Source organism: Callorhinus ursinus, unplaced genomic scaffold (genome assembly GCF_003265705.2).
Source record: "Callorhinus ursinus isolate GAN/ISIS: 27379988/994484 unplaced genomic scaffold, GSC_fseal_2.0 scaffold13, whole genome shotgun sequence".
NCBI classification, from domain to species: domain Eukaryota; kingdom Metazoa; phylum Chordata; class Mammalia; order Carnivora; family Otariidae; genus Callorhinus; species Callorhinus ursinus.
In genome coordinates, this window is record NW_027397075.1 from 39357447 (window position 1) to 39372518 (window position 15072).

Below are 15072 nucleotides of genomic sequence, written 5' to 3' on the forward strand. Positions count from 1 at the left end.
AATCATTAGGAAAATTTAAGATTACACACTTAACTAAATTCTGGTTGGGATGTAAGTCAACGAAACTCAAATTGCTGGAGAAATCACAAAATTGTAAGGTCACTTTGGAAAACTGGCAGTTTCTGACAAAATAACCTATGACACCATAATCACTTTCCTAGGTATTGATACAAGTGAAATGAAAACCTGTTAACACTGAAACCTGTATGTGAATATAGCAGCTTTATTCAGTTACCAAGTCAACTCAAATAGCCTTCCACCTGGTGAATGGTAAATTGGTGCATCCACACAGTGGAATACCACTTAGGAATAAAAAGGATGAAGTTTTGCAGAGCAATGGAATTCATACCTTGATCACACTGGTGATAATGTGATTGTGTTTTGACAAAACTCAAAACTACACCTAAAAACAGTTTTGTCCTTCTAGCTTAACCAAAAGGGTACCAAACCTTTAAAAAACTTTTTTTTTTTTTAATTTTATTTATTAGCACATAGGAGGAGGAGCAGAGGGAGAGGGAAAAGCAGGCTCGGTGCTGAGCATGTGCCCAACACGGGGCTCAATACCAGGACCCTGAAATCACAACCTGAGCTGAAACCAAGAGTCAGTCACTTAATTGAGCCACCCAGGTCCCCCAAAGGGTATCAAACCTTTAAAGGAAAAGGCTCTAAAAGGGGGACTAGGACATACCCATATTTTACCTTGGTGGAAATCCCAGCAGGGAACCACTGATTCCCACTGGCCTTGCAAGTATTATATACTGAGCTAATGTAGTTTAGCCCATACCATCAGCCTACAGTACAATTGCAAAAGCTAAGGAAAGATTAGAACTAAAGAACAGCATGCTGACATCAGTCTGTAGGTAGGGGCACTGAGCCACCTCACCTTACAGTTTCACAGCTGGTAACTGTTCAAGTTCATGGGGTTTTCACTGGAATGGGTTTTACTGGTAAAACAGCCAAAGAACCATCAGCTGGAAGGCTGACTGGCCTGTCAGTTCAATCTAAATCAGAAAAGGGCTTTGCCTGTGGCATCACTGAGAGTGGAAGATGTATTTGATTCTTCAATAGGGATATTCCCTCTGAAGAAGTAGTAAATCCTGACTCATGGGATGAAAAAGGATGCTTGAAAAGTGTTCCAACAGATGGGTGGGCTAGGGGGAGTTGTCAGAAAGTAGGAACAAAGTGATCGAGTGAAGGTAGATCAAGACACCATCTGAAGAAATCTGGGTCAACACTCATAGAGTGAAAAGATTTCTGTTCTCCCTCAAGGTGATGGTCAAAAGATAAAGGAAATGAGCTTCAAGTTTGTCTTTCAGGTGACAGGCAACACCACAACAGGAAAGTGAAATTCACCATCATCTGTGAGGTTCTAATCTGTGCAGTCCCAATTGCCTGCTACAGGGCCTAACAAAATCCTAGTAGGGCACAACACCCCAATTCTTAAACCAGCATTCCTTTGGCCCAGAATGCTGGAATTGCTGGGGTGGCTACACCCAAAGGATCCTCCCTAGTCCTCAGGAAGGAAGTGGATGATCTTTTGTGTAAAAGTAAATTGGAAAATGCTAGTGTAAAACGGTACCAGAAACTTTGCTGGGATAATCCTCATGGATGCCCCTCATGACTCCTCACTAAGACAAGGCCAAGAGCATTATGTAGAGAGCCCTTCCCCTGTGTGACTTTCCTTATCTGTCCCTACTGGCATACATGCCAGAAGCCATGATGGCTTCTGCCCAAAATACAATAGGCATACATACTGAAGAATGGAGACTTTAGAACTCTTAAGTTCCTCTCCCAAGGATCTCTATCAAAACAAATGTGTGTTTTGCAAAGGTGGAGCTTATGAGCCTTGGGTCAACTGAGTTATCTCAATCCAGAGGAGGGATCCAGGAAAGAAAGAGGGAGGGGGAGGGAACCCCCAAGTCCTGCATTATACTATCGTATAATAGAAAAGTATAGTATAAAAGTATAAAATTAAGATAGATTAAAAATCTTAAAAGATTACATGGGGCGCCTGGGTGGCTCAGTTGGTTAAGCAACTGCCTTCGGCTCAGGTCATGATCCTGGAGTCCTGGGATCGAGTCCCGCATCGGGCTCCCTGCTCAGCGGGGAGTCTGCCTCTCCCTCTGACCCTCTTCCCTCTCGTGCTCTCTCTCATTCTCTCTCTCAAATAAATAAATAAAATCTTTAAAAAAAAAAAATCTTAAAAGATTACAATTAGAAAAAAAGCAACAAAGAAACCTGTCATTTTGGGGCACCTGGCTGGCTCAGTCATTAAGCATCTGCCTTCGGCTCAGGTCATGATCCCAGGGTCCTGGGATCGAGCCCCGCATCCGGCTCCCTGCTCAGCGGGAAGCCTGCTTCTCCCTCTCCCACTGCCCCTGCTTGTGTTCCCTCTCTCGCTCTGTCTCTGTCAAATAAACAAAAAGATACATAGACTAAGGTAAAATATCTATATGCATATGTGAAAGTGTGCAGGAGTGAAATTTCCTAAAAATCACAACCTATATTAAAAAGATAAGAGGAAAGAGGAGAGGGAAGCACGAGCGGAACCCAAACCCAGTAACAACCACCAGAAGCAGCTGAGGGATAAAGACTGAAAAAACTTCGGGGTGGTGGGGGGGATGTTTTTTGCAGAAAGCAGAGATCCTCTGGAAGCTTCTCCCACGGGGCTCATATCCCTGATGTCATTGGAGCCCCAGGTAGAGGTGTGGCTTCCCTTGCAAACATACAGCTCAGGGGGCCCTGCACAGATTGACTCTGAGAATACTGGGTAGATTCTCTTTTATTGGAGAGAGTTGCTTTTATCATACCTTGTACACAGTTCAGAAACACAATTTGGAAGTAAAATGAAAAAGCAAAATCTTACTAAAAATAAAATTTATTGTTTTGTAAAAAATAAATTAACATTTATCATAGAATAGCAAATTAGATTTAATCTAATGTATTAACAAAAGCATAATATACTCTAGTAAACAAGGATTTCCAACTTATTTCCAACTAAATAAATCAATTAAACACTTGGTTTAGCTTGGGGCAAATATGAATCCCTGCCACCTAATCCCGTAAATACATGCTGCTTCACATGTAAGGGAAAAATCAGTATAGAGGTCGCCCCTGCTCTTCCCATTAGAAATGCACCGAACAGTGACAAACCCAGGGAAGAGAAGAAACTATATAGCAAGTAGGAGCTGAAGTCAAAATTCTACTTACATTACCTTAGGGGAAGTGGAAGGGATCTGTTTTAGTTCATCAGGTCGATAGGGAAGACAGTTTGATCATAAAACAGACCAGGGTAAGATTTCATTTGTGCAGCAGGGTGAGCATGGCCATGTCCTAATTCTTTCTTGAGGTTTGGAAGTGTCTCTGGTCACGGACCCATGCTTAGGGTTGAGAGAGGTGCGAATGCTGTGCCCCCAGGCCATCCACAGATGCCAACGTGGCTGCTGGCCTAAGATGATTAAAAAGATGGCTCTCCTTTCTAGACAGACTGGCTCAGTGTCAGGAGTAGAGGTAGGGAGGTATTGTTAACTCCAGTGAGTTGAGTCCACAGTTTATCCCACAATGGATGCATTTGGCTTTTCAGAACCTCAGTGAGATTTTCAGCAATAGGCAATCACCTTCTTGCACCTATTAAGACATTTTTTACAAGCCTCTTGGGTTTGACTCAAAAGGTTGAAGGCTACTCTTGTTGTTCTTGAAGACAAATGCAATTCCTTTTAAGTTATAGATCAGCATTTAGGTTCTATAGTTGAGCATGTCTTCACACCATCCCCTGTTTTGGGCCTCCAAATAGACAGATGCATTGCACTGCTGCATGGAATATTCCATCTCAACCAGTTGGCGGCATCCAATGGTTAACTTTTCCCTAGGGGATAAAGAAATGTTAAATCACTGCAAGACAGCTAGTCAGATAAATGAAAAAATCTTAACAGGATAACACTGGGATTTGAAATACATTCTTTGATAGTTGAGAGTTCGAGTTTCTTAGCACAGACAAAACAACATGGGGAGACAAGCACTTAGTAGCACAGATTCTCAGACTAGATCTAGGTGCAATTCCTAGAATTCAGGAGTTCCCATGGCAGACCTGCATGGGAAGATCTAGGTGCAATTCCTAGAATTCAGGAGTTCCCATGGCAGACCTGCTGCAAACAAGCCAAGTTGGATGCTTAAAAAGTCCTTTGTATGGTCTCTGAAGGACTTCTCCCAGCAGGAGATGGGCTGATGTCACAGTGTTCTAATCCAAAGCATAAGCAATGCTGTAGCCTAGATCACAGGTTTTTGTCTTAACTAAAGAACAGGTAGCCTGGAGGATACTAACAGAATGCACCTCCTGACCGGAGCAGATAATGGAGAGGAGATGGCAAGTTGACAGAGCTTCAATTCTTAAAAAAGAACTGCTAAATTAACAAATGAATACTAGCTAATTACTCTGAGCCAGAGGTAGGGAAGCAGGGAGCGATGCCTATTATACGCCTTGCCTACTCAGAGTTTTACCTAAGCCTAAGCCTAGCCTGTCTCTCAAAAGCTGACTTGGGCCTACAAACTGTGGGATCTGTAAGTCATCAGAGCACCAACCCATTATATCTGGTGTCTGGAGTCCAAATCTCATGGAAGCCTATTTAAATCTATCGGGAGATGGTCTACATAAGCTCATGAAGAATAGCCAGTTGAAGCACCTGGCACATTAGGTGTTGGAAAAATGGCAGGTTTTTAAATGTAAATTACACTGTATTACTTCCTTGGCTTCTACGGTGCTCTGGGCCATCTCTCCGGTGTTGGGGAGGACCACTGGTCACTTCTCTCCACTGACGCCCCCTTCAGAACTCAGGGATTAGGATGAGAGGTGGTAGTGACAGCAAAAGGAAATACACCATATTTTGAGCAGCCTCACTTCCTCAAGATGTGTGGTTTCTTTGACACTAATTAAAATCTGACTTGTGGTTTTGTGTTGCTCTAGTCCTGTTTCCTATATTTACAGTGTTTAAAATTAGTGTTCTGTTGCTGTCAATTCTTCCTAACTACTCAGAAAATGATTTTTGGAAGACCCTAAGAGATCCCCAAATAGGAGAGATGTTGTAAAACAAATAACCATTGTAGATTTTCTTCTTGTACCTAAAAGAATTTCTAACTGCAACAAATATTGTCATTAGTTTTCTCATAACTTATCTAACATAAGTTTTCTCAAAAACTTAAAAATGAAACAAAAAGGGCCCATTCCTGCTCTTGGTGATTTACTCCAGTGTGGGGGAAAAAAAAAACAAAAAACAAACAACTCCTTTAGTAACTAGACTTGAATCTATTTCTGTGTCTTGTCTTCCTTCTTTCTTCCCCTCCCCTCAGAGTTAAGAGGTGATCTCTCTTTTCATCCAACTGGCGTCTTGTTTCTTCATCTGTGTGAGTCAGCATTCTCACAGGGGATTATCACCTCCAGATTCTCTCTCCTGCAGCAAGTTGTCATTGCTGACTGAGAAAAGTATCACGTGTTTTTCATCGCATATGTTTGGTCTCTACTGTATTATGACAGGAATTCTTAAGTTCCTTATCGCCAGGGCTTATATGTAGAATGGCAGAATATTAGATGTGGGGGCACCTTAATCCCTCTGCACCATTTCTGGTGAGTCATATCATGTTGGCTTTCACCAAGTTGTGAGAGCAAACACAACTGTGAGAGGTAGCCCATTTCATATCTCTTAATTTCTAGAAAGTTCTTCCTTGGACCTAAAAAAAAAAAAACATTTTCTGACATGAGTAGCCTAAATTTAAAACAAAAAAAGTCATTCTCTAATACTACAAATATTTTCTCTCTTACAGTGATCCTATTTCTCTTTTGCAAACTAAACAATCCCAACTCCTAATCTGTCCTTGAACAGAGCTCAAGACTGGAGGTTGCTTCTAGTTCTGTAATTCTATGTTACTCATGAGATTTCTACAAAACTGCCAGTTTCTCTAAATTGTCCGTCCTATCATGGGTATCAAACTCACTTTGACCAAATCTCAGGTCAAAATAAACTGGAAATTTGATCAATTTAAAAATAATTTTAGTGGTTATTTGATTCTTTTTCATGGCTAATCTTGTCAAAATGGCATGGCAATAGTGACCTTAAGTGATCTAATGACAATATTTGATGCAGTTTTTCCAAAACTCTTTCTAGGTACAAGAAGAGAGTCTACAATGGATATTTGTTTTACAACTCTCTGAACTTTTCTATTTATTTGCAGTGTGTATCTGAGATGAAAGAAAAATGGAATACAATGTAATGTTAATATAAAAATAGTATATAATAGCTAACATCATATTCAATGGTAAAGACTAAAAGCTTTCCCCCTAAAATCGGGAACAAGACAAGGATGCCCACATATCACCACTTCTATTCAACACTGTACTGGAAATTTTAGCCAGAGCAATTAGACACAAAAAACAAATAATAAGCATACAAATTATAAACAAAGGAGTAAAATTATTTCTATAGATCCTAAAGAATCCACAAAATACCTTAGAATAAACCTAATTCAATGAAGTTGCAAAATAAAAGATCAACACACAAAAAAATCAATTGCATCTTTTTTTAAAGATTTATTTTACTGAGAGCAAGAGCAGGTAGGGGAGGGGGAGAGGGAGAGAGAGAGAAAATCTCAAGCAGACTCTGTGCTGAGTGCAGAGCCCCACGCAGGGCTCAATCTCAGGACCTTGAGATCATCACCTGAACCAAAACCAAGAATCAGATGCTTAACTGACTGAGCCACCCAGGCACCCCAACTGCATTTCTATACACTAGAAATGAACAATTAGAAAAGGAAATGAAGAAAACAATTCCATTTACAATAGCATGAAAAAATTAAAATACTTAGAAATAAGTTTAACTAAAGAGGCACAAGACTTGTACACTAAAAACCATAAAACACTGCCAAAAGAAATTGAAAGACCTAAATTAGTGGCATACCATGCTTAGGGAATGGAAGACAATAATACTCCCCAAAGCAATCTACACAGTCAATGAAATCCTTATCAAAGTCCCAATCTTTTTTTATAAAAACTGATCCTAATATTCACAAAGAATTGCAAGGAACCCCAAATAGTCAAATCTTGAAAAAGAAAAACAATGTTCAGAGGACTCAAACTTCCCAATTTTGGAAAACTCAAAATACAAAGCAACTTTAATCAAAACAGTGGTACTGGCATACAGACAGACATACAGACCAATGGAACAAACAAAGCCCAGAAATAAATCTCACATACATGACCGACTGATTTTCAACAAGGGTGCCAAGATCACTCAATGGAAAAAAAAAAAACAGTCTCTTCAACACTTAGTGCTAGGACAACTTGATATCCACAAGCAAATGAATGAAGTCAGACCCCTACCTCACCTCATATACAAAAATTAGCTCAAAAATGCATCAATGACCTAACTGTAAGAGCTAAAACTAAAAATTCTAAGAAAAAAACACTCATGAACTTAGCTTTGGTAGTGGAATCTTAGACATTATGCCAAAAGCCCAAGCAATACAAGAAAAAAACACATAAATTAGACTTCATCAAAATTAAAAACTCATGTATGTCAAAGGATGCTATCAAAGAAGTGAAAAGAGAATGTACAGAAAGAAAATATTTGCAAATTATAAATCTGATGGGGCCTAACATATAACATGTCAAGCTGCCAGGTACCACGGTGGTTAGTAAGGCAATAACCGGGGTCCTGGGATCGAGCCCCCGCATTGGGTTCCCTGCTCACTGGGGAGCCTGCTTCTCCCTCTCCCTCTGCCTCCCGCTCCCCCTGCTTGTGCTGTCTCTCTGTCTCTGTGTCAAATAAATAAATAAAATCTTAAAAAGAGAGAGACAAAAATTAAAGGTGCCAGTTCCCTCTTGCTCCATTTTTCCTTATAGAATGGCACAGAGTTAGGGCGAGATGATATGCAGTGCGGGGGACATCATCTCATTGCTGAGGATCCCTAAGCTAAGGCTCTTATCTCTTCATGGACCCAGGGGACTAAGCGGTGGGGGTTGTAGTTCATTCACGCTGCTAGAACAAAATATTAAGACGGGGTGGCTTATAAACAACAGAAATTTATTTCTCCTACAGTTCTGGAGACTGGAAGCCCAAGATCAAGGCTCCATCATGGTCACATTCTGGTGAGCACCCTCTTTTATAAGCATTCTCCATTCATGACAGCTCTACCCTCATGACCTAATCACCTCCCAAAGGCCCCACCTTCTAAGACCATGGCATTGGGCAACAGGATTTCAACATATGAATTTGGGAGGGATACAAACATTCAGAAAATAGCAAAGGAAAAGAGCTAGGAGTAGAAAAGCATTGGGTCAGAGTAGAGAAAGATACCTCAGCCAAGGCCTCCAAAAAATTCTCAGCAGAAGTGCCCAAGAGGTGCCTCAGCCAGAGCCCCCAATAAGGAGGCCACCAAATGGAAGTCTGAGCTAGGAATGCGGATATGCACGTAAGCTCAGGGGTAGGGGGCCTAAGCATTGCCTGCAACCCCCTCCAGAAGAGAGCAACACATTGGCTGTGTGCCAAATCTGCTATGGGGAAGGCGGCTTTCCCCAGGGGAGCCTGCCAGACAAAGCCTTTAAACTGCCTAGGGTTAGGCCTGGAAGATCACACATAGGATTTTGGCGTGGAGCCAGATTCCTCATAAGACTTCTTATAACTCAACAGCAAGAAAACAACCCACTAAAAATGGGCAAAGGACTTATAGAGACATTTCTCCAAAGAAAGACAAAGAGCCAATAATAAGCACATGGAAAGGCGCTCCACATCATCAGTATTTAAGGAACTACAAATCAAAGTCACAACGAGGTCACATTTCACACTCATTTGGCCAGCTGGCAACCAAAAAAAAAAAAAAAGGAAAATAAATTTTGTCAAGCATCCAGAAAAACTGCAACCCTCATCTATTGCTGGTGGAAAGGTAAAATACTGCTGTGGAAAAAAGGCAGTAGCTCCTCAAAAAGTTAAACACAGAATTCCACTCTCAGGGATCTACCCCCCAAATGTGAAGGAATTGAAAGAATTCAAACAAATACTTGTAGACAAATAGCAACACTATTCATAAGAGCCCCAAAGTGGAAACAATCCTGATGTCATCAACAGAGGAGCGGATAAACAAAACATGGCCTGCGCGTACAACAGAGTTTCGCTCAGCCAGAAGCAGCAGCGAAATACACAGGCTACGAGGTAGATGAACCTCAAAACGTATGAGGCTAAGTCAAAGACACCAGATACAAAAGGTCATGTGTTGTATGATTCTATTTGTAAGAGACATTCAAATACACAAATCCACGAGAGGTTGCCAGGGTCTGGGGGAAGGGAGGAACACGGGATGACTGCTTGCTGGGCAAGGAACTTCCCTCTGGGGCGACAGGAATGTCTCAGGACAGGTGACCACTGCACAAGAGAGTGAACGCACTAAATGCAGTAACAAACCTAAAAGCTCTTGGCCAAGGCTTTTTTCTCTCTAAGGCTTCTTGGACAGACCAGGTCATTAATTTAATGCAGGGGTTCTCAAACCTGAACGTTTCCTGGAGGGACAGACAACACAAACGGCTGGGCTTCCCCCCTCTCCAGAGTTTCTGATGCAGAAGGTCCAGGATGGAGCCGTCGAGTCTGCATTTCTTGCAAGTTCCCAGGTGATGCTGATACTCAGGTGCAGGAACCGCATGTAAGTGCACTACTACTCTACTGAAATCTAGAAGATACTACCGTAGAGTTGATTCCTGACATCAGAAAGCAGTCATTCCCAAAAGCACCTGCCACAAGGAAAAGCAAGCAGCTTCTGACTCACAGGCTGGGTTAGGCGGCATACTGTTTGCCTACGCCAGTTACTTTAAACACTGATGTCACAAACTAACTGGCATTTCATACAGGAAAAAATTACCTTTGAGGCTTGCCTCGCCAACATGCTAGAGCACACAGCTTAGGAGCTCTCAAGGCAAACAAAGCGAATTACATACTGCAGCTAACTTATTTCTCATATATATAAAAGCTATCTATCACCCAGGATCCTTGTTTGGTCATCTACTTGATAGTCTTGTTAATTTACCATCCTGGATTTTCTAGGCCAGCTCCTCATCTGCTCAGGGTAAGCAGCAGCACAAGCATAAAAGCTCTGTGGAAGCCTCTACAAACTACAGAAGACAAAACACAAACTTATTTATAGATATAAACACCAAGGTTCTATCTGCTGGGTCATGGAATTCAACATTTGATCAAAGCTACTTGCAATCCGAAACCTTATTTCCTTGCTTTATCTGAACCTATGAGATAGTTTTCTGTTCTTGAGCTATTTAATTCGTTCTCTGTTGCAATAAATGTGGTGCTGGGCACATCAAAACAGTTTCCTCCTTCACAACAAACACTTTATAAATAAAAAAAAAAACCAGATTAGTAAATTCAGACGATGTGTGAGTAATCATCTTCCTCAGCATTCCCCCAAAGCGGTCAGCTGTCTGCAAGTTAATCATTTTTCTGTTTTCACCTCCATGTCCCAGGAAAACTCTGCCACCTTTCATCTGGTGCATCTGGCCCTATATTTAGTATGAGCCACAGAAACCAAAAGAACCTCTCTCTTTTGGCAGCTTATTTGAAAACCACGAGTCTTGGAGCACACCTGAGGCGAGTCTGAGAGCTATTGGTCACTATGGAGACAGCACATAATTTCAAAACACACAACAGAGTAACAAATCTAAAAGCTCTTCACCAAAAGCCTGCTAAGTAGCAATCGCCATTTTTCTGTGCATTCAAGATATTAGATACATTTCATTTCTCTTCAAAATCATCCTTTTGGGTGTAAGAGGGAGCTTATTAATTGACATCATAGGTCAAATCCCTGGCAAAATAAGTGACAAGAAAACAAAGAAGAAAAAACCAGGTACAATTACTTTAACTCTGAATATTCAACTTTGACCCCAGTACCACCCCCCCACACACACAAAAAAAACCTCCCAACTATTCCAACAGTAAAGTGAAGTCAAAATAATTTTAGACATCTGATTGGAACAGTCCTGCAAGGGACTCTGCCCTCCAAATTATCCACAGTGAGCTTTCTATACCTTCACAAATATGGCCAAGGTTGGAGTGTCTGGGTGGCTCGGTTGGTTAAGTGTCCAACTCAAAAATACTGGCTATGCTTTACAGACATTATATATTTTAAGTTTTAATTTTAATTCCAGTTAGTTAACATACAGTGTAATATTAATTTCAGATGAACAATTTAGTGATTCAACACTTCCATACATCACCCAGTGCTCATCACAAGTGCACTCCTTCATCCCCATCACATATTTAACCTATTCCCCCACCCACCTCCCCTCTGGTGACCATCAAGTTTGTTCTCTATAGTTGAGTCTGTCTCTTGATTTGTCTCTTTTTCCCTTTGCTCATTTGTTTCTTAAATCCACATGAGTGAAATCATACGTTATTTGTCTTTCTCTGACTTATTTCACTTAGCATTATACTCTCTAGCTCCGTCCATGGCATTGCAAATGACAAGATTTCACTCTTTTTGATGGCTGAGTAATATATATATATATACACACACATATCTTCTTTATCCATTCATCTGTTGATGGACACTGAGGCTGTTTCCATATCTTGGCTATTTTAAATAATGTTGCAATAAACATAGGGGTGGTGCATGTATCCCTCCTTTGAATTAGTGACCTTGTATTCTTTGGGTAAATACCCAGTAGTGCAATTACCGGATCATAGGGTAGTTCTATGAGAAATCTTCATACTGTTTTCCACAGTGGCCGCACCCAGTTTCCATTCCCACCAACAGTACACGTGGTTGCTTTTTCTCCCTATCCTCGTCAACACCTGATTTTTTTCTTGTATTTTTGATTTTAGCCATTCTGACAGCTGTGAGGTGGTATCTCATCATTTTGATTTGCATTTCCCTGAGTGATATTGAGCATCTTTTCATGTGTCTATTGGCCATCTGTATGTCTTCTTTGGAGAAATGTTTGTTCATGTCTTCTGCCCATCTTTTAATTGGATTATTTGTTTTTTGGGTATTAAGTTTTGTAAGTTCTTTATATATTTTGGATATTAACACTTTATCGGATATGTCATTTGCAAATATCTTACCCTATTCAGTAGGCTTTCAGGTTTGTTGTTTCTTTTGCTGTCAGAATCTTTTTATTTTGATGTAGTCCCAATAATTCATTTTTGCTTTTGTTTCCCTTGCCTCAGGAGACATATCTAGAAAACATTGCTAAGGCCAATGTCAGAGAAATTACTGCCTATGCTCTCTTCTAGGATTTTTATGATTTCCTGTCTCACATTTTGAGTTTATTTTTATGTATGGTGTAAGAAAGTGGTCCAGTTTTCCCAACACCATTTGTTGATGAGACTTTTTCCCATTGGACATTCTTTCCTGCTTTGTCAAAGAGTAATTGACCATATATTACTTCATTTCTGGGTTTTCTGTTCTGTTCCAGTGATTTCTATGTCTGTTTCTGTCCCAGTACCATACTGTCTTGACGATTACAGCTTTTTGATATAACTTGAAGTCCGAAACTGTGATTTCTCCAGCTTTGCTTTTCTTTTTCAAGATGCTTTGTTATTCAGTCTTTTGTGGTTCCGTACAAATTTTGTTTGTTCTAGCTCTGTGAAAAATGCTGTTGGTATTTTGATAGGCATTGTATTAAATGTGTAGACTGCTTTGGGTAATACAGACATTTGAACAGTATTTGTTCTTCCAGTCCATGAGCATAGAATGTCTTTCCATTTCTTTCTGTCATCTTTAATTTCTTTCATCAGTGTTTTATAGTTTTCAGAGTCCAGGTCTTTCACCTCTTTGGTTAGGTTTATTTCTAGGTACCTTATGGTTTTGGGTGCAACCATAAATGGGGTTGTTTTCTAAATGTCTCTTGCTGCTGCTTATTAGTGTACAGAAATGCAACAGATTTCTGTATATTGATTTTGTATCCTGTGACTGTACTGAATTCATTTGTCAGTTCTAGCAGTTTTTTGGTAGATTCCTTAGGGTTTTCTATATATATAGTATCATGTCATCCACCAATAGTCAAAGTTTGACTTCTTCCTTGCCGATTTGGATGCCTTTTATTTCTTTTTGTCGTCTGACTGCTGTGGCTAGGACTTCCAATATTATGTTTAATAAAACTGTCTTTTTCCTGGGGTGCCTGGGTGGCTCAGTTGGTTAAGCAGCTGACTTCAGCTCAGGTAATGATCTTGGGGTCCTGGGATCGAGCTCTGCATCTGGCTCCCTGGGAACCTGCTTCTCCCTCCCCCTCTGCCTGCTCATCTTCCAGTGCGTGCTCTCTCCGTCCCCCAAATAAATAAAATCTTTAAGAAAAAAAAAAGTGTCTTGTTCTCAACCTTAGGGGTAAAGCTCTCAGTTTCTCCCCCACTGAGGATGATGTTAGCTGTGGGTTTTTCATAGCCTTTCTTATGTTGAGGTATGTTCCCTCTAAACCTACTTTGTTGAGGGTTTTTATCGTGAATGAATGTTGTACTTTGTCAATTGCTTTTTCTGTGTCTGTTGAAATAATCATATGGTTCTTATCCTTTCTCTTATTGATGTGATGTAGTAAAAGTTGATTTGCGAATATTGAACCACTCTCACGACCCAGGAATAAATCCATGATCGTGGTGAATGATTTTTTTTAATGTATTGTTTAGTTTGACAGATGTTATTTTATTTATTTATATATTTATTTATGGGAGGGTGAGAGGGAGTGGGGGAGGGGTGCAGTGGAGGGGTGGGGAGCAGAGGGAGAGAGAGAATCTTAAACAGGCTCCGCGCCCAGTGCAGAGCCCAACGTGGGACTTGATCTCATGACCCTGAGATCATGACTTGAGCAGAAATCAAGAGCTGGACGCTTAACTGACCGAGCCACCCAGGTGCCCCAACAGATGTTATATTTTTGACACAAATCTCATCTACACAAACCTTTAAATGTGGCCTATCTGTAAAGATCTATAAGAAGAGTGTAACTGATTGAGAGGCTGAAGATTAAGGTGAAAAAATCATTTTTGCCCCCAGCCACTACAGACTACGCATGCCCAATGGTTTTAGATTTTCCTGGAAAACTTAATCTAATGAGTAAATGAGCTTTCATAGCTGTACTTAGTAACATTTGTGCATAATTATCAATCCTTGTGTCTTGATATCAAATAAAGTTATCAATCTAGAGTTTAAGAGAAGCACCTTGATAGTTAACACTCGCTGTACCTGCTCAAAATTTTAGAGTAACGCAGATTGGTATGCAAGTTAAAACTCGCAGCTGAGCTGTGGATCCGTGACAGCAGTGGCAACTCACACAGAGTGAAAGTACGGTCAGTCCTGCTACAGCATGAACTTGTTCCAACACTGCTGATCCATTAAAGAACAACCAGAGCATGGTGCAAATTTCACATTTTCATATATGTAATTTCGGAGGAACAGAGAAAACTACCCAGCTGAAGCAAGCTACTTAGTTTGCTGAAACACACATATGCACACACTATAAACATGTACCAGAACCTCATTCACATCGGGTGTTGAAACTTTACATTCAGTTTCAGATAACCTTCCTTCCACCAAATCCCAGTGACCCACAAGCTGCAACCCTTCCAAGGACCACTTCCACCAGCAAACTTCGGCTCTATTTCAACAGAAAGGGTCAGATTTCTCATCACGTTGATATATTTCTTAATCATTTAACATGTGTAAACTGGTGCCATTTTGATTAGGTTCCTATCTTCTTTTTTAATGTAGCTAAGTATTTTTTTAAGATTTTATTTATTCATTTGAGACACAGAGATACAGAGAGAGAGTGAGCGAGCGAGCATGAGCAGGGGGAGAGGCAGAGGGAAAGGGAGAAGCAGGCTCCCTGCTGAGCCAGGAGCCTGATGTGGGGTTCAATCCCAGGACTGTGGGATCATGACCTGAGCTGAAGGCAGATGCTTAACCGACTGAGCCACCCAGGTGCCCCTGTATCTCTTATTAAGTTTTTGAGTGATGTGCCTCAGACCCATTTTTCCCAAGAGACTTTTTCTGGCATGATTTGGCATAGCACGAGGTGATATTTAGGAATGAATAGGTCATGTC

At 40.7% G+C, this 15072-nt stretch overlaps 1 protein-coding gene across 2 annotated transcripts in view; it reads right to left on the reverse strand.

Moving 5' to 3' along the window:
* Positions 1–2862: 2862 nt before the first annotated feature.
* Positions 2863–15072, reverse strand: part of SWT1 (SWT1 RNA endoribonuclease homolog) — a 105143-nt gene continuing 92933 nt past the window's right edge. For both annotated transcript variants that reach the window (XM_025877795.2, XM_025877796.2), the window contains exon 19: positions 2863–3865. In XM_025877795.2, the coding sequence (XP_025733580.1) occupies positions 3736–3865 (130 nt within the window). In that variant the 3' untranslated portion in view covers positions 2863–3735. The remainder of the gene's footprint in view (positions 3866–15072) is intronic.